The 22,364-nt window shown below is 43.0% G+C and overlaps 1 protein-coding gene across 3 annotated transcripts; it reads right to left on the bottom strand.

Moving 5' to 3' along the window:
• Window positions 1-274: 274 nt before the first annotated feature.
• Window positions 275-6,744, bottom strand: LOC116315131. 3 transcript variants are annotated; one of them, XM_039605017.1, is made up of 4 exons: window positions 6,465-6,744; window positions 5,314-5,503; window positions 3,097-3,624; window positions 275-1,758 (listed from the first exon to the last, which is right to left on the bottom strand). In XM_039605017.1, exons 3-4 carry the CDS (start codon window positions 3,619-3,621, stop codon window positions 1,285-1,287), a joined length of 999 nt encoding a protein of 332 aa, XP_039460951.1. In that variant the 5' UTR covers window positions 3,622-3,624; window positions 5,314-5,503; window positions 6,465-6,744; the 3' UTR covers window positions 275-1,284. The 3 variants fall into 3 exon arrangements, with proteins under 3 accessions (XP_039460951.1, XP_031589172.1, XP_031589171.1); XM_031733312.2 differs by lacking the exon at window positions 5,314-5,503 and having other exon boundaries at window positions 6,465-6,587; window positions 6,663-6,731; XM_031733311.2 differs by lacking the exon at window positions 5,314-5,503 and having other exon boundaries at window positions 6,465-6,743.
• Between the last annotated feature and the right edge of the window lie 15,620 nt (window positions 6,745-22,364).

Here is a 22,364-nt window from a genome sequence, read left to right on the forward strand (position 1 = left end):
GTTCATAAGGTTGGAAACCTGCAGTCAGCTGAGACTGAAGAAGTTACCTGATGATGAGGAAACGTTTCTCCCACTGAAAACATTCAGATGAACAGAATCAACTTCCTGGGATAATCCAACAACTCACACTAATACAACAAACCTTACTTTTTTAAACTTACCATTTTTTCCTTCAGTTCCAATATTCTGAACTCTTCTGATTCCAACCCTGGTTACAGTATAAACTGTGACACTTTGGTGTGGTGAGATGCTTCTTTGAAATAAAATTCAAAGCCCCGTACAGAATGCTTTTATTGCAAACATATTTTCCAAACAGAAATACATCTATAGAAATGCATTTCAAACACAGAGAAATGAAAACCTTTAACCCTAGATGAGTTCATGCTAAACATTTTGAATCGTTCAGGGACCAGAGCAGACAGATGAGTGTGAGCACAGTCACTATGTCACAATTCAAAGTCCTGACATTCTTGTTCCACACTGACAGAAGAGTGGGAAATGTCAGGCCCAGAGTGCAAGACTTGCGTATGAAAAATAATTTATGGAGTGAGAAGGCAGAGTAGAAAGGACAACAATCATGCCACAACCATTTCAGCACTAGGTCACCAAACAATAATAATAATAATAATAATGATAATGATTTTTCACAGGTCTAATTAGTATTAAAAGTCACATTATGAAACACATATGCACAAAGATTAGTCATATTTGCCGTTTGTGGTTTGGAGCACTTCCAACAGACATAAGACCCACTCATGACCTGTGGAGGTGTTTCAAGGTGATCAGGAAAACTACCATACTAAACATAAAAACAAAACGGTATATTTGGGATGCTTGATTTTAACAAAAAAAAAAAAAAAAGTCTTAGTTACTGAACCAGGAAAAAGCCCATCATATATTCTGGGAAAAAGAAGCATTTTAACAAAGAACCATGTGGTTGACTTTGTAAATGGGACCTTATCAAACTACAGGTTAACCTAATCAACCCATACCCTGTTATGGTTTAAGGTTTTATCAAAAGGAAATGATTTTTTGACCAGAACTAACACATCAAAAACATCCAAACAATGAAGACGTTGCTATAAACTGCACCTAATGAGAAGACAACACCACACTAGTACAACATCTCTTTGTTTTTGGACGCCCGAATAAAACAAAAGGATCACCAAACACATAAGCCCATCGATACCATTTTTATTAATGTGCATGTGTTCACAGAAGACAAATGTATAAAAGTCTATTCTAAACATTTGGTACAAAAAGGCTAACAAATGTGAGGTCACTTTAAGAAAGCAGGTTTAGAGCAGCTTCGTTCTGTCTAAGTTTGGCTCTCATTTGAGCGATCTTCTCCTCTTGTGCCAACTCGTTAAAGTCACAGTCCATCTGCAGTGATGTGGAGGCGGCAGCTGCACACAGGGGATCCATCCTGCCCCTGCTACTTTGGTCAACTTCCCTGATGTCCATCTGTAGACTACCACTTCTGTCATTGTTCTCATGGGGGCCGTCTGCTTCTTCGGCAGTCAGATCCTCCTCTGGCTCCCCGTGAGGCTGAAAGCCAGCTGTCTTCAGGGGGGCTTCTGAGAGCAGCTCTCCTCTAGAATCTGCAGGACACTTGCTGCCAACTTCACACTCACTCTCAATGGGTTTTGGCAGAAAGTGAACATCTCTTGTCCTGTGTGCGTCATCCTTCTTGTTTTCTGTATGCATTACTTCACATATGTTGTGCTTTTTCTTGGGCTTATTGTCGCTTAGCATCGTCTAAAGGATGTACAAAAAAAGTCACAGAATTAAGAGTTTAAAGTAGCATTCTAGGACTAAAATACAAATGAACATAAACATAATCCAGAGGCTTCTGGGAGATGCTATTCTATCATTTATCGTTTTAAAAAAAACAACAACAACAACAACAACAAAAACAACCAAAAGCATATTACAAAATATACTTTTGGTGAACCCTAAGGCTTGATTGTTTGTCAACGAGGTTGATTTCAGACAGCCGCATGTAGCTTTACATCTGTAGAGCCCTCCTAATGCATGCATGTCTATTTGCATCTTGATACTAGATATAAGGGTGAATTTAAGATTATGTAAATTAATAATAATAATAATAATAATTATTATTATTATTGGTGTTGATTAGCACTGTCAGAGCAGTGCTAATCACATGGCGTTGAAAGTTTATGGATGATTTGAAAACCGTCGACATCGCCTGGGACGAAGACGTAGCAGTCGCTGCTGACCGACGTCGATGGAGATCGTTAGCTGCCCTATGCGCCGCCCGGCATAGGAGGAACTAAGTGCTAAGTAAGTAAGATTAGCACTGCTGCCTCACAGCAAGAAGGTGCCAAGTTGGATTCCAACACCTGGCCAGGCACTTCCTGTATGGAGTTTGCATGTTCTCCCCAGGTACCCCGGCTTCCTTCCATAGTCCAAAGACATGCAGTTGGGGGTCAGGTTAAATCTAAATTCCCATAGGTGTGAATGGTTGTCTGTCTCTGTGTATTGCACGTGAAATTCTCACCAGATGTCGGTTCCTGCCTGAAATCAACCCCTTTCAGCAACCCGATATCACAGCAGGGCGTGTAACAGAGATACCGGTTCACCGTGTCCACGTCACACTTTGTCTCTCCAAAGCTAACTTAATCATTTCTACTTCTTACATTTTTTGTTTACTACCGAGTTTGTGGATTTAAATATATCATGTGCCTCTGCTGGTATATTCCTGCTGCGTGCAGCAATATAATTTCTGCATCCGCTGGACCAGCGTGTCTGTTACATGATGTCAGGTTGGTTTCAGATAAAGGCTGAGACCAATAACCAAGAGTTTACACGGAGTGACCAGGCTGAACCATGAGAAAAGAGAAAAGAATGGAGAGCATGAAGTTTTGTGTGTTTTTCCAATGAGAACATGTTTTTTAGGTTAATAGGATTATATAAATATATTCATTATGATTCTTTTCAATGATATTAATAATACAACTGTGTTGAATTGAATCATTCTCCCTTCTGGAACAGCATGAGGCCGCTCTGTGTAAATACGACCCCTGCTAGGCTTTTTTTAAACTGGTCGTTTTAGCAGAAATAAAGTTGTGTTACCTTTTTCCTTTTCTTTGAAGACAAGTGGGACGTTGAAGGAGTGACAGGCTGGGAAGTCGTCTGTTTCCCACGCTGACTATGGCTACGACTAGGCACCCTGATGGACAAGTAAACTTGCCCACGGTAGATGACGACAGCATCTCGACCGGTTCGTGGTGCAGAGTCTGGAGGGAATTGAGAGGTTTGACATAGAGGTGCCTTGGGAACGGTGCCCTTCAGCACCTCATGAGCTGCATGGTTCGAGGAAACAAAAGACATTCGAAAAGGACCCCTTGAAGCACGCAACTCTTTGCCCAGCACTGAGGTCATGTTATCTATTGCACTTCCTGTGTATCTCTGGCCTTTCTTCCGTATAACTGCTGGAGAAATCCATATGCCTTCTGGAGAGTCTGCAAGATTCCTGGAGGCATTCAGGAGAGGGAGGCCCATTCTTCTGAGTACAGACTTTGGCAAGGTCCACAAAGGGATGTTTTTCACCTCAGCCTCTGCAGGGATGTAGATTTCCAAACTGCTGAGGAGATCCATGATCTGTGTACACAAATCATTTAATCAAAAAGCAATCGTTTAATAAAGTGACACATAAAATAATAGAAGAATCAGATGATGAAAACAGCCACAGACTGAAGAAAAAGTTCCACCTCAGCTTCCAGCAGTACACAATGGGGGGAAATAGCAAAACAAGACTTTGTTGTTGGTGGAGAAACCCTTATTGGTAAGCAAAGCTGAAAGATGTTTCCTATAGTTGGCCATCAGGGTTGCACACATCTCAGAGGGGATTCTGGAAAACTCTTCTTTACAGAAACTCTAAAGGTTTTTTTCTCAAACTTCAACTCCCTCACATATTTTTATAGAATTGAGGTCTGGAGTCTGGCTAGGACAGCCGGGGACCTTAATATGCTTCTTTAGCCAACCCCTTTTTTGCCTCAGCAGTATGTTTTGAGTCACATCAGAAGAATCATCCACAGTGTCTAGGCAGTCACATGCAATAAACAATAAGCACTCCAAGAGCACAAACCTCAACCAAAGCTCTTTTCCATCAGTAGCTACTAGGGCTGGGCCATATCATACAGTTCACGGTAATACCAGTATAATGTTAGGCACTGATAAGAAAATGAAATATCGCTATAGAATATGGGTTAAACACGCATGTGCAGTGCCTTTGTTTTCATACGCACATGGCGGAAAAAGCATGGCGGCGATGGAGAATGAGAAGGGGGAAAGCGGATCGTTGAATGAAACAGATGAAACAGAATTGGTTTGCAAAAATGGTGCAACATCAGTGGTGTGGAACTGGTTTGACATGCTCTACCAAAGCACATTTTTTGGTAGAGCATGCAAGTGAGCTGTCGTTATTACCGAACCGATTTTATGTGCTACACGGCGCTCAAAAATCTGTCAAAAAATGTTTTAGTATGACTTTACTAAGCTACGAAGCCGCACCGCTTGATGGATTGTCAGAGTATTACGGCTATCGTAGTCAGCAGCCTGGCGGAGTGATACGTACTGTGCTTCAACATAATATTACCGTATTGTGTGTATGATCTCTTTTTAAGTTTTGTGGATATTATACATGGTTATCCTCAGGATATGTCGGCCAGTTTCCACTGGAAATGCCTTTTGGTTAAACGGTCAGCAAGGAATTTGCATTTGCACTGTTACATTTTTATATAACTTTAATGCACATAAAAAAAAAATCTGCTTGTTTAAGTGAAAATACATTGATGGGTTGTTGTTTTTTTGCACTAATAAAGTTGTGGAGTTGTAAAGTATTTTGTCTCGCGTCAATTATATCGTCAGTTATATCGTTATCGCAAATTTTCAAATATATATCGTGATAAATATTTTTGGCCATATCGCCCTGCCCTAGTAGCTACTCGGATCGACTGCTTGTCCATTACAATTTAGTACCACCTGATGTGGATGGTCATTATCATAGCAACGTGTCCCAGGGTCCCCTTGATGTAATTAAGATGCAACCGTGTACCAATCACAATGGGTGCAGTACAGTAGAAGTACAGTGTGCCCATCTCTGTGCTCGAGTATGGGGATGGTGTTCCCCAAAGAGCTTGATTCTGGTTTCATGTAACTTCAGCAGTTTTCCTCAGGCCTCCTGTAAATCATTAAGATGTTCACTGTCAAAGTTCAAATGGGCCTATACATGTTCTTGATTACGGGGACCTTGTGGGTGTTTCAAACCGCTATTGCATAGTGGATTACCAGGTATGTTTTTGTTAACTGTGGCTCCAGCTTCCTTCAGGTGATTGACAAGCTTCTTGCTGATGGTCTCGTAGCCCAGTCCAGCCTTGTGCCAGGCTACAATCTTATCCACGAGGTCCTTTGGTGTTTCCCACGGTGGTGGAGATGTAGGAATAAAAGAAACGGATTCTGTGGAATCTTGTTATGTGTGCTTAATGCACATAACAAGTTGAGAACAGGAGTATCTGTAATTGATTGATTTGATTGTATTCTGGCTTTGTTACAGGGGCTCAAATACTCGTCTGACTTAAGGACCTGCAAATAAATTCCAACTTTTATGTAATGTGTGTGTTTCATTGATATTCTGTCTCTCTCTCTTTATGTTAAAATGAAACTACAATAGAAATTTGAGACTGTTCTTTTTTTGGTAAGTGAACAAACAAATTGAGCAGAAGAGCAAATAATTATTCCCCCACTGTAACGTTAACATGGGAAATTCTTCTGCATTGAGTACTTTAACACTTTTTCTTAAACTAAAATGTTTAAAACTTTGGTACTTTAAACTTTTAAAGCTTAAAAGTGAAACTTTTGCATTAATATTTATGTGAAACAGCTTACATATATAAATGATGCGAATACTTGCTTGGCTAACGTCTTACTAAAATCTAAGCGTTATTGGACTTCCTTTCCCAGCGTACCCTCTTACACCAACAGTTTCTCTCTGGCCCTTGCTGATGATACCAGATGTATACTTCCTGGCAAAGCACTTGAACAGCCATATTTAAAAAAAGGTCCCGGTGTGAAAAGTCTAACATGACGTTCGCTGAAACGCACCACCCAGTTCCGCACACCGGGATAAAACTCGCCCGTGAAAGAGACCGAGCCCGGCGTTGCTGTTACACAGACACCATTTTGTTAGACAAAAGCAGGAAAGACTTTGTAACCAACCAAGGACAAGTCTTAGACCGCTAATTAGCACATTTGTTGCCAAAAAAGCTCGTCAACACCTGGGTGTCGTACCTCAGCTCACGTTCGAGAGGCACAAGAAACCAACTCAAACCACCTGACGGCAAAACGCGGAAGCGGATTTTAACAGTGCCTAAGATCACCGTTCACATTAAACACACACCTAACATACTAGTCACATGCAAGTCAAACACAGTAGCACATACCTTAGCAAGGCAGCCCTCTCTACCAAGACCCCGATGATTTTCGCTTTGCCACGGGCGAACGAACTTCCGGGCCGAATTTCAGAATAAAACATTCATTTAGCCTAACAGCGGTTTTAACTGAAACTGTAAAAAAACAACAATAATGATAATGATAACAATAATATTAATAATAAAAACTGCTGCGTTAAAAATGCGTACTTGGCATAAAAATTATATGTGCTGAAAACAAAAGGTGAAGGTTTCGGAGGGTGTGTCGAGAAGCCCAGGAAGTATTTCACGACGCGTGTGTCGGGTGGCACCTTTATGGGTGAGTGACGTCGGTGATGACGTCTAAAGCCTCGCTAGTTCAGAAAGTGAGTGTTGGTTTGATTTCTGGACATACATAAAGTGGAATGGATCCGTGGGTAGAGGTGCATATATTTTAGCCTAATATAACCTTGCTGTGGGGTACTTGTGCACTTCTGCCTCTTCAGTACCACGTAATTGGGTTTTCTCCAAAGCCAGAGAGGTTATTACCAAAAGGGGAAACCAGGCTGCCACGAGTGCCAAAATGAATTTAATCAATCCGCAGTGTTGGGAAGTTTACTTTTAAAATGTATTCCACTACAGATTACAGAATACATGCCCCAAAATGTATTTTGTAACGTATTCCATTATGCTACTCATTGAAAGTAATGTATTCTGAATACTTTGGATTACTTAATATATTGTCAAGCTTTTTACTACTACATGAATGTACTATGGCTGTGTGATTTATTACTATTACTGAAGGTTACTCGCCATACCAATACCAGCTAGATTTTTAAATCTTAATATAAAATGAGTAACAGTAGGTGGACATTAGGTAAGGCTGCACTTTTTGCAGTGATCCCGTATAGAAAACTATTCCGCGCGTATATAAAACAGGTCCGCGGCTCCGAACTGTAGTAAAGGGACCTCTGGCTAATACGTCGGGTTCCATGTCGGGCTCGTAGCCGAAAACTAGCTTTACTTTGTTGTCTGGGTCAACTTTGCTAGCAAGAGACAGAGAGAGGCGTTGAAAAGCTACTCCAACAGAACTTATTGTTTCGGAGGAAAACACGAACACAGTAGCTATGTCCCAAAATGTGGGCTGCATCCTTCGGAGGACCCGGCCTTCGCGGTCTATGTGGGCCGGGTCCTTCGAAGACCGAGAAGGCCGGAAGTGCGAGGCTGTGGAATGGGATGGTCTAGCCTTCAGATTTGCGTCACCGCTGTGTCGGTGGAGTTTAATAAACTCGGCCGTCTGCCCCTTGCTATCTAAAATATAACAGGACACTGGCGTAAATTCTCGACCGTCTCACACTTCTGTTTAATCAGTTTTCTGTTTGACGTTTATTCAGCTGTGTGAAAATCCCGGAGGAACCCACCCGATGGATTAATAAAGTTTTATTTAATCTAATAATCTAATAACTTTGATCTCAGCCAACCCGATTTACTCCGGAACAAATAAAACACCGAAAAAAGGCAAACAATTACATTTTTAAGTTATCCGAGTGACTTATATATCATGTTTAACCTGAGTAGCGAGAGAGCGGGGGTCTGAAAACGATGAAGCCGGGAGTCCGCTGCTCTCGCCGGCTCGAGTGACCTATGAACCCCCCGGCTCGCCATCGAGCGGGTGGGTAACAGATGTCTCCGAAAACGTCGGCGCACTTTTGCAAATATGCGATGTCTTGATAAACCAAGCAGATATTTGAAATTTACACAGCTACTTTCTCGCCTGAAAATATGTTAAAAGTTTATTTTGTGACCCAGAAAGATTAATAAGACTAATTTTAAAACTTAGTAGCGGCCGCCATTGTTGGCAGCTGAAATTTGGCTGGGCTGCGCTATGAATTCTGGGATATGGTGGGCCACGAAGGACACACCCGACCCATCCTTCAAATTCGGGGAAATGAAGGACGCATTTGTCGGCGGCATTTGAAGGAGTCGACGATTTGCAACAGCCTTCGTCGCCTGGCTGTGACGTAATCGGCCTTCAAATGCGGCCTCCGGAGGATGCAGCCGACGTTTTGGGACACAGCTAGTGTACAGTCGAGTCTTAATAGCTTACTTACAAGTGGACTACACTGCCCATGAGGCTACGTTCTTTAGGGCTATGCCTGTAGCACTCTTCCTATTGTCTTTATATTACATAATTTTTTGAACAATAATTTAAAAAAATATTTCATCACGTCATTATGCAGGCTGCAAGGAGAGGTGACATGGGCCGCGGATTACATTTTTCAAGTAACGAGTAAAGTAAGGGATTACTATTGCAAAAAACGTAGTTAGATTACTGTTACTTTCCCGTAAGCACGATGCTTACTGCGTTACTAAAACCGTGATTTTTTTTTGGTGAGAGTGTCTCATGACAGTGACGTAAGCGAGTGCGACGTTCGTGGCAACAGCTGGGTGCAGATCAACAACGGATAATATAACGAGTGGGGGAAGAGAGTATGACCGTGCAGCATTTAAAGCGTGGAAATACTGACCTTACTTTGAGTTTGATTCCGTAAAAAGTGACAAAAACATTAGCGTCCGCTGTTCACTGCGTGGGAAGAAAATTTCTTTTTACAGCGAAAAAAACCCCTAAACTTCCGAGCAAGCACCGAGTTCGCTGCCACGGAAATGTGAAATTCACAGAGAAACTCCTAGATCCTTCCACTGACTGCTGCGACACACCTGCACCAGGGCAAACCTCCGCCTGCCCCACTCCTGCTATACAGGTGAAAATAGAGCAACAGGACCGCTGAGTCTTTGATTTTATTTATTTTCTGCTGTGTTTTACTTGCATCTATTTGAAAGAGTGAGTGTAATCACAAAACAATATTTTATTTTATGTGCTGGAATGTGCAGAAAATAGGTTTAAATTTTAAGCAAATTTCTTCCAGTCAGAGAATGTTGCATATAATTTAATTTTTGCATGATGCATGAAGTTAAAAGATTAAAACTAATAAAACTAGTTTTAAAAAGAGACTTTTTCATTTGATTACATTTTATATGATGGATTATACAGAAAAAGTAGAATTGGACTGAAAGATGTATCACTTTATTACCTATTCAGGTTGTAAATCATGTTTTTAAAAAGTAACTAAGTAACTAAGTAATTAATTACTTTTGAAAATAAGTACTCAGTAAAGTAACAGGATTACTTTTTTGGGGAAGTAATCAGTAATTAGTTACTGATTACTTTTTTCAAGTAACTTGACCAACACTGGCCGCAAGATCTTAAATACGCAACGTCGGTACATGTACTCTGTTACTCCCCAACACTGTCAATCCGCAGTGTTAAATGTGACACAGTAAAGAAATGCAGATCACACTAATTCATCACAGATTTACTGTAAAATGATTGCTTAACTTATCTATTCACGTACGTCACCATCTTAAACCAAAATGAGGCTGAATGGAAGTAAAGTTGGATGGGGGTGGACCTCCCCCAGGCTCCGAAAGCTTGGCTTGCCCTCATGATGGGGTGGCACGGCCCCCCATGCGTGTAAAAGAAAGCAGAAAAAGCCCCGGACCGGGCTGCCTGGCCACCCTTTATATGGGTGGACCTCCCCCAGGCCTTAGATCTCATTGCAGGATTAAATGAATTCACATACAATTGCACAGTACATGTTTGCGCACACATATGATTATGCGCTCTACCAACCAACTTCAGATCTCCACGCATGCACTAATGAATGCACACACATTTTCACACAACCAGAGATAAATGCCAACAAAGAAACCAATGGACACAATTTTCAAGCAATCCAAACACAGAAGTGTTTGCACACAGATATGATTATGTGCAGAGGTCCACCCTACCAACCAGCCTCTGATCTCCACACATGAATGCACATACATCTGTACACATCTAGATTGGTAAACTGATTACTAATCCAAAATTCCTAAAAATCCAAACACAGAAATGTTCGTGCACAAATGTGATTATCCACGTATATCAACCAGTTCAGCCAACCTTAGATCTCAAATCAGGAACACATAAATGCACAAAGATTTTCACACATACAGAGATAAAAACCACCAAAGAAACCACCAGAATCAAATTCCAAGCAATCCAAACACGGAAATGTTTCCACACACGTGATCATGCGCAGAGGTCCACCCTCCCAACCAACCTCAGATCTCCACGCATGCACACACATTTGCACACATACAGAGTCACCTTCTCTCAAAAAAGTTATTCAAACAAATGTTGAATTCAACATCATGAAGGAACATACACACACACATAAATATGCGCAGAGGTACACAAGTTTTTTTTCCAACTACAGTACCTTGAAAAACTTTTACACATTTTGTCACTTTACAAAAACAAACGTTAATGGGTCGTTTCTTTTAGATCTTCTGTGATAGACCAACACAAAGTAGCACATAATTGTAAAGTGGTATAAAAATGATACATGGCCTTCAGAAAGTGTGGCATTGATTAGTATCCAGCCCTCTGTACTCTCATACCCCTAAACAACATCTAGCGATATCAATTGCCTTTAGTAGTCACCTAATTAGATAATCAAGTTCACCTGTGTGTAATTTAGTCTCATTATAAAACTGCTCTGTGAAGGCCTCAGTAGTTTTTTACAGAACATTAGTGAACAAACAGCTTCATGAAGACCAAGGAACTCACCAGACAGGTCAGGGATAAAGTTGTAGATGAGTTTAAAGCAGGGATAGGTTATAAAAAAATATCCTGAGCTTTGAACATCTCAAGGAGCACTGTTCATCCATCATCCAAAAATGGAAAAGGTTTGTTACAACTGCAAACCCACCAAGACATGAGCGTCCACCTAAACTGACAGACTGAGCAAGAAGAGCACTGATCAGAGAAGCTTCCAAGAGGCCCGTGGTCACTCTGGAGGCGCTGCAGAATTCCACAGCTCAGGTGGGAGAATCTGTTCACAGGACAACTGTAAGTTGTATACTCCACAAATCTGGCCTATATGAAAGAGTGGCAAGAAGAAAGCCATTTTTGACTGAAAGACATAAAAAGTCCCGTTTACAGTTTGCTGGGAGCCATGTTTGCCACCGTACTCATGCAGATGATGCCCGAGATAAACTGGCCAGCCGCCCACGGAGACAAGGGGAGAGTCTGGCTGCTTACACTCCAGAGCTCGTCTTTACGCATGCAGGGGGCACCCTGCTTTTGATGCTGCAGCACAGGAAGCGCTTACTCTCCTTTTGTCTGGAGTCTCCAGCTGAAACGACTAGCACATCCCCCTGCATGCACCAAAAACCTTGGCAGCAGCTCAAACTGAAGCAGAAAGAGTGGAGCATGTGCTCAGCTCAGGTTAACACAGCCCGGGCACAAGTCACCGAGTGCATCAAGCGGACTATGAACCTCTTAAGCCCCAAAGGGGTTTCTGAGCTTCCTGCTCGAAAATGAAATGCCCCAAATTAATTGATTATTTCTCTGCAATTACAAACTCTGTGCTTACAATCTTGGTATCAAAATAAAGCTAACACTTGTGAAATTTCATCAGAGGTGTAAATATTGAAGCAGATATTACTGTGTCAAAGTTACTGAGACTGGAACACAGGAAAAGTAAGTAGATTTTATCCTCTCCTAATTTTTTTTTTTTTTTTTTTTTTTTTTTAGTAAATAACCTTTTTAAAAATATGCCTCAGTTCACATTTCGTTGCAGAAATTCAGTAACCAATCTATAAACATCATCTGTGCAAAGATATGTTTTTAAAGTGAAACAGTGAAAAATTACAGCACTGTCAATACATGACTATCCAGACGTTGTACAAAAATGTCCAATTTTGGCACACAATTGGACACCATGCCAGTTGAATTTTTTAAGTATTAAAGAGCAGAAATTAATTAATTTTATTAACAGGCCTAAAAATGCTTTTTTTTTTTTTTTTTTTTTTTTAAGATATATTTTTGAATATGAAGGGCCTGAGCATTTCAAACGTTACTGTGTCTGATGTGGGCCTGTCTGATCATTACTGTGTTTTCTTTGAAAGTAAAATCTCAGCCCACACAAATATATCAACAGCAGTGATCACAAAACGGTGTATAACTGAACACAGTAGTGAGATCTTTAACCAGGTCTTCCCATTAACACCTGACCTGTCCAGAGGTTCAGTCAATGAGCTCGTCAATAGCTTCAATGCTAAAATGTTAAATGTAATGGACACTATTGCTCCCATTAAGGTGAAGGTTATCTCTGGAAGGAAAAAGTCTCCATGGAGAAACTCCACACTGGTGAAAAATGAAAAAAAGAGAGTGTAGGAAAGCTGAGCGCAGATGGAGAAAACAAACCTCCAGGTTCATTATGACATCTATAAAGAGAAACTTCACAATTATAATTTACAACTGAGGAGTGCAAGGAGGTCCTACTTCTCTGACATCATCACCAAAAACAGTCATAACGCTCGGGTCTTATTTTCTACAGTTGACAGGCTAACAAACCCTCCTGTGTCAGTGGCAGCTGAACTTCATTCAACCATGGCCTGCAATGACTTTGCCAAAGTCTTCACAGAAAAAATCCAAAAGATTAGACAAGCAATTAATACATCAACAGCAGATCCAGGAAATGTACCGTGTCCACTGAAAAACTGTTTAAACACCATCAAACAGTTTCACCCTATTAACAGCAACCTGGAGGACATCTTAGGTCAACTGAACTCCTCCTCTTGCTGTTTAGATGTCCTGCCAACAAGTTTATTCAAAAAGGTCACAAAGACTTTGGAGTCAGACCTGTTACGGATCGTCAACTTTTCTTTAATATCAGGTGTGTTTCCAGAATCACTAAAAACTGCTGTAATTAAACCTATACTGAAAAAGGACAATCTTGACAAGACACAAATGAATAACTACAGGCCGATCTCAAATCTCCCATTTTTAAGTAAGATTATTGAAAAAGCAGTTTCTCAACAGCTCAATTACTTCTTAAAACAGAATAACTGCTATGATGCCTTCCAGTCAGGTTTTAGACAGAACCACAGCACTGAAACCGCTCTGACCAAAGTGTTTAATGACATATGTCTGAATACAGACAGTGGAAAAATGTCAGTCTTAGTTTTACTGGATCTCAGTGCAGCATTTGATACAGTTGACCACAACATATTACTCAAACGACTGGAGAACTGGGCAGGTCTTTCAGGAACTGTACTAAACTGGTTCAAAACATACTTAGAAAACAGGAAATACTTTGTATCAATAGGTAACTTCACATCTGAGCAGACAAGTATCACATGTGGAGTTCCCCAAGGTTCCATCTTGGGACCCCTTCTGTTTAACATTTACATGCTCCCACTGGCACAGATTATAAAGAACAACAAAATAAACTATCATAAATACGCAGATGACACACAAATATATATCACAATGTCACCAGGAGACCGAGGCCCTGTACAGGCTCTTGGTAAATGCATTGAGGAAATTAATGACTGGTTGTGCCACAATTTTCTCCAGCTAAACAAAAATAAAACTGAGGTAATAGTCTTTGGTGCAAAAGAAAAATGATTACAGGTCACCAGAGAACTCCAATCTATACACCTAAAAACCACAAACCAGGCGAGAAATTTGGGTGTAGTGATGGATGCAGACCTAAACTTAGAAAAACACATTAAGACAATAACAAAATCAGCTTACTATCACCTCAAGAATATTTCAAGGATAAAAGATCTGATGTCTCAACAGGACCTGGAAAAACTAGTCCATGCATTCATCTTTAGTAGGCTTGATTACTGTAACAGCATCTTTACAGGTCTACCTAAAAATCAGTCAGACAACTACAGCTCATTCAGAACTCTGCTGCTAGAGTCCTCACTAAGACCAAAAAGTGGACCACATCAGTCCAGCTCTGAGGTCTTTACACTGGCTGCCTGTCCGTCAGAGGATAGACTTTAAAGTTCTGATGCTGGTCTATAAAGCTCTGAATGGTTTAGGACCGAAATACATCAGTGACCTCCTGACCCAGTATGAACCTTCCAGATCCCTCAGGTCATCTGGATCCGGTCTGTTATCAGTCCCCAGAGTCAGAACCAGACACGGAGAAGCTGCATTCAGCTTTTATGCTCCTTATATCTGGAACAAACTCCCAGAAAGCCTCAGATCAGCTGAAACACTCAGTTTATTTAAATCCAGGTTGAAGACTCACCTATTCTCAGCTGCATTTGAATAAAGCACCAAAGCCACACTTAAGTTTAAATTTCAAAACCTACTTTTTAACTACTGATTTTATATACTGTTTTGTTTGTTTGTTTTTTGCTTGTTTTAATCAAATTTAAATCATGCTTTTTATTTGTTTTTGTTTTTAATGTCTGTAAAGCACTTTGAATCACCTTGTTGTTGAATTGTGCTATATAAATAAACTTGCCTTGCCTTGCCTTGCCTTGAAGAATTAACCACACATTTACATGGTAATGGCTCTCTGCCGTGCGCATGGAGCGTTTAATTGGTCTCTGGCCCTTTGAACTCTGAGGGGCTGTAACTTTAGTTTCTTTTGGTCAGTTTGCATGATTGACATCTATTTTTAATCGTTTGAGCCAACAGAATCACAGTAACGATGCCACGTTCACGTCACTTCAACCAATCAGACGTTGCAAGACCAAAACCCACATGGGCCCAAATTTACTGCATGTGACGTCTGTCCAGTCATGTGTCTATAGGTGGGTCTAAAACAGAGGTTGTTGACGGAAAACTGCTCCTTAAGCAGTAATGATACTTGTAATAAATGTAGCCGATTTGCAGCTCTGGGGGCCAGGATTACTGAATTGGAGACTCGGCTTCGCACCCTTGATACACCCATAGCTAGCCATGCTCCTGTAGCTGGTGCAGCCGAAGGTAGCGTAGGCCTCGCTAGCTGTCCCCCAGCAGGCCCTGAGCAGCTGGGGAAAGAGGACGGCTGGGTGATGGTGAGGAGAAAGCATAGTCTTAAACAGAAGCCCCAGGTACACCATCAACCTGTTCATGTATCTAACAGTTTTCCCCCACTCGGCGACACACCCGCCGGGAGTCAAACTCTGGTAATTGGCAATTCTGTTCTGAGACATGAAGCTAGAGACACCAGCAACTATAGTCCTTCAGTTGTCCTTTAGGGGTCAGAGCAGGCGACATTGAGGGAAATTTAAAACTGCTGACTAAGGTTAAACATAAATTCAGGAAAATTATGATTCACGTCAACAGTAATGACACCTGGTTACGTCAATCAGAGGTCACTAAAATCAATATTGAATTCCATCCATCCATTCGCTTCCGCTTATCCTTTTCAGGGTCGCAGGGGGCGCTGGAGCCTATCCCAGCTGTCATAGGGCGAGAGGCGGGGTACACCCTGGACAGGTCGCCAGTCTGTCACAGGGCCAACACACAGGGACAGACAACCATTTGCACTCACATATTCACACCTAGTGACAATTTGAATTATCCAATTAACTTATCCCCACAAGCTGCATGTCTTTGGACGGTGGGAGGAAGCCAGAGTACCCGGAGGGAACCCACGCAAACACGGGGAGAACATGCAAACTCCACACAGAAAGACCCCGGCCTGATGGTGGAATTGAACTCAGGACCTTCTTGCTGTGCGGCAACAGTGCTAACCACCGTGCTGTCAATATTGAATTATTAAACCAAAAAAAAAAAATCACAAAGAAAGAACAATACAGCATCCGCATCTGAACCAAAGAGTAAAACAGGGAAATGTGGATTATTAATAAACATGGTCTCTCTCTTCCAAGTCTCTATTGGTACATGACTTAATAATTGATCAACTGATCAATTTACTCTGCCTTACAGAAACCTGGTTACAGCAGGATGATTATGTTAGTTTAAATGAATCAACACCCCCGAGTCATTCTCATCATCAGAAACCTCGAAGCACAGGCCGAGGGGACGGTGTGGCAGCAATTTTTCATACCAGCCTATTCAGTAAAAGGACTAGATGTTACAGTCCCTGACAATGCATTGCTTTAAATGGAGAAAATCTTGGGGGATGGCTGTTATGAGGAAAAGCAGCCCAGAAACTTTACCAGCGGCACACATCATTGTGTGCCTGAACTTTCGTTCTTTTACCAAAGCTAATCTGCCATTTTTCCTTGGTTAGGTTTAAGGATTAGAGATCTGATCTAAATTATCATATTAAAATTTGGGACACATTGTCAGTAGTGGACCTTGGATTCATCGGATGTTCCGGCCATTATCATTAGACACCCTCGTCTAAGGAGGCCCTGCCAGGGTTGATCAGGCCCCGGAGTGTGTCACTGGTTTATGTTAAAATTATTTCTTTTCTTCTTTCTGCTGTTTAGTTTTCTACAGTTTATTCTACCTATTCAATGCCCCGAGAAATACTTACCTCTTTAACATTTATGAAGCCTCATTTCTTCAAAGAGACAGAAAAGGTGATAGAGAGAAGTAAGACAAGTAAGTCAGATAAGAAAGGAGAGAGCAGAGAGGAGAGCCGGAAGAGGGGCGCCTGATCTGGCTTCCCACAACTCCCCGCCGGATCGGGCTGTACGCTCTAACTCCCTACTGCCTCCCAGAAAAGGGAAGAAGAGCAGAGGGGAGAAGAGCGAAACATTTTTCCTTCCTATTCTTTCATTCCTCCTTTTAGTTTCACTAATGTGAGGTTAACTGCACACTCCCCAGGAGGTCCTGAGACAGCTGTATCAGTCAACCAGCAAAACTTATAATGTTATGTTTTACCCTTTTGACACCCCTGTTGAGGCAGGCCCACCATGGATCGATCAATCCTTGGCATGTATATCACGGTTAGCTGACTGCCTTAACTGCCCAATTGATGTCTGCCCTTTTTAGCCATAGCCAGTGACTGGTCCTCTCAGCAGTGTTACCCAATTCTCTTATAGCCTGCCGTTGTGCCTGTCCTCTGATCCCAATCTCTCTAAGCAGTTTTGCTTTTGTACTGGCAACAAAGCCCCTGCACCCCACTTCCACCGGGCGCACCTTGTGGTGTGATGAATAGTAAGATGTTCTGGCTTTGCGGAGGGCTTTCTTATAAAGCAACAAACTATTTCTCCAGGCTAAATGATGATCCTCTAAGTTTGTGACACGCCATTTCCTCTCCAGCTTACGAGTTATCTGCTTTAGGCTACGTGTTTGAGAATTATACCACGGAGTCAGGTACTTCTGATTTGAGGCCTTAGTTTTCACAGGAGCTACAGTATCCAGAGTCATAGGCAGTGAGGAGGTAAAATTATTAACTAGATAATCGACCTCTGTTGGGGTAGTGTTCAGGTAGCTGCTCTGCTCTATGTGGGTACAGGGCATTGAAGATGATAACAATGGGTGGATTATATTCTTAAACTTAGTTACAGCGCTTTCAGAAAGACATCTACTGTGATAAAGTCTACTCTCCACTGCTGTGTAATCAATTATTGTAAAGGTAAATGTTATCAGGAAATGATCAGACAGCAGAGGGTTTTCAGGAAACACTGTTAAATGTTCAGTTTCCATGCCATATGTTAAAACAAGATCTAGAGTGTGATTAAAGTGGTGGGTGGGTTCTTTTACATTTTGAGAGAAGCCAACTGAGTCTAATAACAGATTAAATGCCTTGTTGAGGCTGTCATTTTTAGCATCTACATGGATGTTAAAATCACCCACAATAATTATTTTATCTGAGCTGAGCACTAAATCAGATAAAAAGTCTGAGAAATCAGAGAGAAACTCTGTGTAAGGCCCAGGTGGACGATAGATGATAACAAGTAAGACTGGTTTCTGAGTTTTACAGCTGGGGTGGACGAGGCTAAGCATCAGGCTTTCAAATGAATCAAGAGTCTGTCTTGGTCTTTGGTTGATTAATAGGCTGGTGTGAAAAATTGCTGCCACACCGCCCCCTCGGCCTGTGCTTTGATATTTCTGGTAGTTAGAATGACTCGGGGGTGTTGATTCATTTAAACTAACATACTCATCCTGCTGCAACCAGGTTTCTGTAAGGCAGAGTAAATCGATTTGCTGATCAATTATTAAGTCATGTACTAACAGAGACTTGGAGGAGAGAGACCTAATATATAATAATCCACATTTCACTGTTTTACTCTTTGGTTCAGATGTGGATACTGTATTGTTTTTTCTTTGTGATTTGTTGTGTTTAAGTTGTTTATTGCTGGTTTTTAGTTTGTTTTTTGTCTGTTTGGGAGCTGACACAGTCTCAATGGAAATGGGGTTTTGGGGGGTAGCAGGAGGAGAGAAGCTGCAGAGAGGCGTGTAAGACTGCAACTGTGCTTCCTGGTCCCAACTCTGGATAGTCATATTTTGGGGGGTTTAATAAATTTGTCCATATTTCTAGAAATGAGAGCTACTCCATCCAAAGTGGGATGGATGCCGTTTCTCCTAACAAGACCAGGTTTCCTCAAGAAGCTTTGCCAATTATCTATGAAGCCCACATCGTTTTTTGGATACCACTCAGACAGCCAGCAATTTAAGGAGAACATGCGGCAAAACATGTCACTCCTGGTCTGATTGGGGAGGGGACCAGAGAAAACTACAGAGTCCCACATTGTTTTGGCAAAGTTACACACCGATTCAATATTGATTTTTATGTTCCTAAATTCAATATTGCCAGAAGCAAAGGCCCTGGTGTGGTGTAGATGGCCTCAGCCATTAGCACAGACCCCAGGATTGTGGCGATGGTTCCAGCCAGCAGCACAGACAATTGTGAGTCTCAGTTGGTGTTTGCAAGCTGCACAAGTCCTCGTATAATGAAGTTTACCTCAGCAAGCAGCACAGACCCTGGCGTGGTCTGTTTGTCCTTAGCCGGCAGCACAGGCCCTAGTGTAGTGTAGATGACCTCAGCCAGCAGCGCTTGCTCTGGTGCGGCTCAGTTGGTTGCTGGTAGCAACGCAGGCCCTGGTGCAGTGTTGATGGCCTCAGTCGGGAGCACAGGCCCCGGTGTGATGTAGATGGCCTCATGCAGCAGCATAGGTCCTGGTTTGCTGTAGATGGCCTCAGCCAGGAGCACAGGCCCTGGTGTAGTCTAGATGGCCTCAGCCGGGAGCACAGGCATTGGTGTGATGTAGATGGCCTCAGCCTGCAGCATAGGCCCTCGTGTGGTGTAGATGACTTGGTGTGGTGCATATGTCCTCAGTGAGCAGCACAGACTCTGGCGTGGTGTAGATGGCCTGTGCCACCAACATAGGCCCTGGTGAGTCTCAGTTGGTTTTTGCAAGCAGCACACGCCCTAGTGTGGTGTATATGTCTTCAGTCAGCAGCACAGGCCCTCATGTTGTGTAGAGGGCCTCAACAAGCAGCATATACACTGTGTGAGACTAAGTTGGTTTTTACTAGCAGCACAGGCCCTGGTGTGGTCTGTATGTCCTTAGCCTGCAGCACAGCCGCTGGTGTGGTGTTGATGGCGCCAGCAAGCAGCACAGGCCCTGTCGTTTTTCAGATAATTTCAGCCAACAGCACAGGCCCAGTTTTTTTTCTATACAGGCACAGGCCCTGGTGTGGTCTATATGTCCTTAGCCGGCAGCACAGGTCCTGGTGTGGTTTAGATGTCCTCGGCCAACAGTGTAGCCCCTGGTGTGATGTAGATGGCCTCAGCCTGCAACACAGGCCGTGCTGTCGTGTAGATGTCCTGAGCCGGCATCACAGGCCGTAGGGTTGTGCAGATGGTTCCACCTAGCAGCATAGACAGTGATGAGTCTCAGTTGGTTTTTGTAAGCAGCACAAGCCCTGGTTTAGTCTAGATGGCCTCAGCCGGCATCAAAGGCGCTGGTGTGGTGTGGAAGGACTCAGCCAGCAGTAAATGTCCTGCTGTGGTGTAGATGACCTCAGCAATTAGAACAGGCCCCAGGTTTGTTGGTATGGTTCCCGCCAGCATCACAGGCAATTGTGAGTTGGTGTTTGCATGCTGTACAGGCCCTGGTGTAGTCTACATGGCCTCAGCCAGCAGCACAGGCCCTGGTGTGGTGTAGATGGCCTCAGCCAGCAGCACAGACCCTCGAGAGTCTCAGTTGTTTTTTGTTAGCAGCACAGGACCCAGTGTATGATATGTCCCAGTGTAGTATATGTCCTTAGCCAGCAGCACAAGCCCTAGTATAGTGTAGATGGCCTCAGGACAGACCCTGGTGAGTCTAAGTTGGATGTTACTAGCAACACAGGCCCTGGTGTGCTCTATATGTCCTTAGCCGGCAGCACAGGCCTCACGGTTGTGTAAATGGCCTAAGCCAGCAGCAAAGTCCCTAGTGTAGCGTGGATGTCTTCAGGCAGCAACACAGGCCCTTGTGTTGTGTAGATGACCTCATCTGGAAGCACAGGATCTGGTGTAATGTAGATGTCTTCAGCAAAAAGCACAGACACTGATGAGTCTGAGGTGTTTTTTACTAGCAGCACAGCCCCTGGTATGGTGTAGATGGCGTCAGCCAGCAGCACAGGCCCTGTGGTTTTTCAGATAATTTCAGCAAATATTACAGGCCTTGGTGAAATCTAGATGGCCTCAGCCGGAAGCAGTGGCTCTCTTGTGGTGTAGATGACCTGGTGTGGTGTATATGTCCTAAGCCAGCCTCGTGTAGTGTACATGGCCTCATAAAGCAACACTGGCCCTGGTGAGTCCAAGTTGATATACACTAGCAGCTCAGCCCCTGGTGTGATGTAGATGGCCTCAGCCAACATCTCAGGTCTTGGTGTGGTGTAGATTGCCTGAGCCAGCAGCACACGCCTTTGTGATGCTCAGTTGGTTTTTACTAGCAGCATACACCCTGGTGTGCTGTAGATGGCCTCAGCTAGCAGCACTGGCCCTGATCTGGTGTACATGGCCTCAGACAGTAGCACAGGACCTGGTGTGGTGTAGAAGTCCTCAGCCAGTAGCACAGGCCTTGGTGTAATATAGATTATAGCATATACTACTGTATAGAATATAGTCTCGGTGGCAGAACAGGCCCTGGTGAGTCTCAGTTGGTTTTTGCTATCAGCACAGGCCCTGGTGTGGTGTAGACGGGCTCTGCCAACAGCACAGGCCCAGTTGTTTTTTACTAGCATTACAGGCACTTGTGTGGTGCAGATGGCCTCAGCCAATAGAACAGACCCTTGTGTGGTGTAGATGGCCTCAGCAAGTAGCACAGGCGCTGGTGTAGTGTAGTTGGCTTCAGATGGCAGCACAGACTGTAGTTTGGTGTACATGGTCTTAGCCAGCAGCACAGGCCCTAGTGGAGTCTTGATGGCCTGAGTGGCAGCACCAGCCCTGGTGTGGTGTAGATGACTTCAGCCAGCAGCACAGGCCCTGGTGTAGTTTAGATGGCCTCAGCCGGGAGCACAGGAATTGGTGTGATATAGATGGCCTCAGCCTGCAGCACAGGCCCCCGTGTGGTGTAGATGACCCGGTGTGGTATATATGTCCTCAGCGAGCAGCACAGGCCCTGGGGTCGTGTAGATGGCCTCAGCCGTCAGCACAGGCCATCGTGTGGTGTGGAAGGCCTAACCCAGCCGCATAGGCTCTGGTTATGTGTAGATGGCCTCAGCCAGCAGCATTGGCCCCGGTGATGTGTATATGTATTCAGTCATCAGCACAGGCTTTCGTATGGTGTAGATGTCCTCAGCAAGCAGCACAGCCCCAGATGAGTCTAAGTTGGTTTTTGCTAGCACTAAAGCCCCTGGTGTGGTCTATATTAGGGATGCAACGATACCAATTTTTTCAAACCGATCCGATACCGATACTTGGATCTGAGTACTTGCCGATACCGAGTACAAAAACCGATACTTCTGCCACACACAAGTTAAACTTAACCGGTAGTAAAGAAACGACCCCAGACAACTCTTTAACCCAAACGAAACGTTTACTGAACGTAAGGGCAGAGACAAATACTGTACAACACATCCCTTTTTTAAACTCAAATGATATTCCAATTCCTTAACCAAATGAAATACACTGTATAAATGAAATAATTCCCTTTCAAATTATATTAAACAACCCAACTTATGTT

This window comes from Oreochromis aureus, linkage group 20 (assembly GCF_013358895.1).
Source record: "Oreochromis aureus strain Israel breed Guangdong linkage group 20, ZZ_aureus, whole genome shotgun sequence".
NCBI classification, from domain to species: Eukaryota; Metazoa; Chordata; class Actinopteri; order Cichliformes; family Cichlidae; genus Oreochromis; species Oreochromis aureus.